This window comes from Eurypyga helias, unplaced genomic scaffold (assembly GCF_000690775.1).
Source record: "Eurypyga helias isolate BGI_N326 unplaced genomic scaffold, ASM69077v1 scaffold22783, whole genome shotgun sequence".
Classification (NCBI taxonomy): Eukaryota; Metazoa; Chordata; class Aves; order Eurypygiformes; family Eurypygidae; genus Eurypyga; species Eurypyga helias.
The window spans coordinates 4274-5471 of NW_010243388.1; the positions used below are offsets into that span (position 1 = coordinate 4274).

At 60.9% G+C, this 1198-nt stretch overlaps 1 protein-coding gene across 1 annotated transcript in view; it reads left to right on the forward strand.

Moving 5' to 3' along the window:
* The window catches only part of DEF6 (differentially expressed in FDCP 6 homolog (mouse)), a gene marked incomplete at both ends in the record, with an annotated part of 4719 nt that extends 3662 nt beyond the window's left edge, over positions 1–1057 (forward strand). The window contains 2 exons of the mRNA XM_010149405.1: positions 603–830; positions 911–1057. Coding sequence (XP_010147707.1) covers positions 603–830; positions 911–1057 — 375 coding nt within the window. The remainder of the gene's footprint in view (positions 1–602; positions 831–910) is intronic.
* Positions 1058–1198: the final 141 nt, after the last annotated feature.

Consider the following 1198-nt stretch of genomic DNA (forward strand, 5'->3'; position numbering starts at 1 on the left):
GCGTGGCTCTGCGCCGGCACCCACCTGCCTTGGTCCCTCGGCCGTGGGCAGAGAAGAGCTGGCAGCAAAACTTGAGCTGGAGCAAGTCTTCCTGGCATCAGCTCAACGATTTTGGCTCTTTTTTAAAGCAATTTATGTATGGTTTCAAAGCAACGTTCCTCTCCTCCGTCGGGATCTCTTGCCCTGCTCCTCCCCGATGTTTTTGAGAAGTCAGCTGGATGTTTTTGGACGTGGTGCTGAGGTCAGGGCCGCGGTCGGAGACACGGTCACCCCACGGGCTGGGTTTGGGGGACAGCAGCCTGGGGCTGTTCTCCCTCAGGCACTTGACTTCTGCAGAATTTTCTCACTCTAAACAAGCCAAAACCGTCTCAGCTTTGTGGTTAAAATGAAAAACCTCCTGGCCGTGGTCAAGGTCTAACCCAGTCTCGACTTCCTCAGCCTGCCTGCTGCCTGGAACGGCTGGGCCGTGGCCGCCAAGGGGCGATGCCGCTGGGATAAGGGTCCTGCACCTCCCGGCAGGACAGAGATGTGGTCTCAGGCTCCCCAAAACGGGTCGGTGGGGTGGAGAGGGCTCCCAGTCGCTGAGCTCCCCATCCCCGCAGGTGGAGTACCTGCTGAAGAAGATCTGCGCGGCCATGAACGTGGAGCTGAACTCCTGTGAGCGGGAGGACTACCTGTCCCAGGAGCCGCAGGGGCAGGGGGGGCTGACCGTCTGGCAGTTCCTGGACCTGGTGAACTCCGGACGGTTCCTGCGAGGCATCGAGCAGGAGGCGGTCAGCATGGCCGTGGAGGAGGTGTACCAGGAGGTCATCGAGGATGTGCTCAAACAGGCAAGGAGCCCCCACGTCCTGGGGCACAAGCCTTGTCCCGCCCCCAGCCTGGTTTTGATCCCCGTGTCTCTCGGGCACAGGGCTACCTCTGGAAGAAGGGCCAGCTGAGGAGGAACTGGTCGGAGCGGTGGTTCACGCTGAAGCCCAGCGTCCTGTCCTACTACATGAGCGAGGAACGGAAGGAGAAGAAGGGGAGCATCGCGCTGGACAAGCACTGCTGTGTGGAGGTACAGCCCGGGCCGTGCCCAGCTCCAGACCCAAGAGACCCCCTTCAGACCCTGGGAGGGGGGACCCAGGAATGCACAATTCCACATCCATGAGCATGGGAGAGCCAGTGCCATGGCCAAAGAAAGTGGGGGTACGGGGTG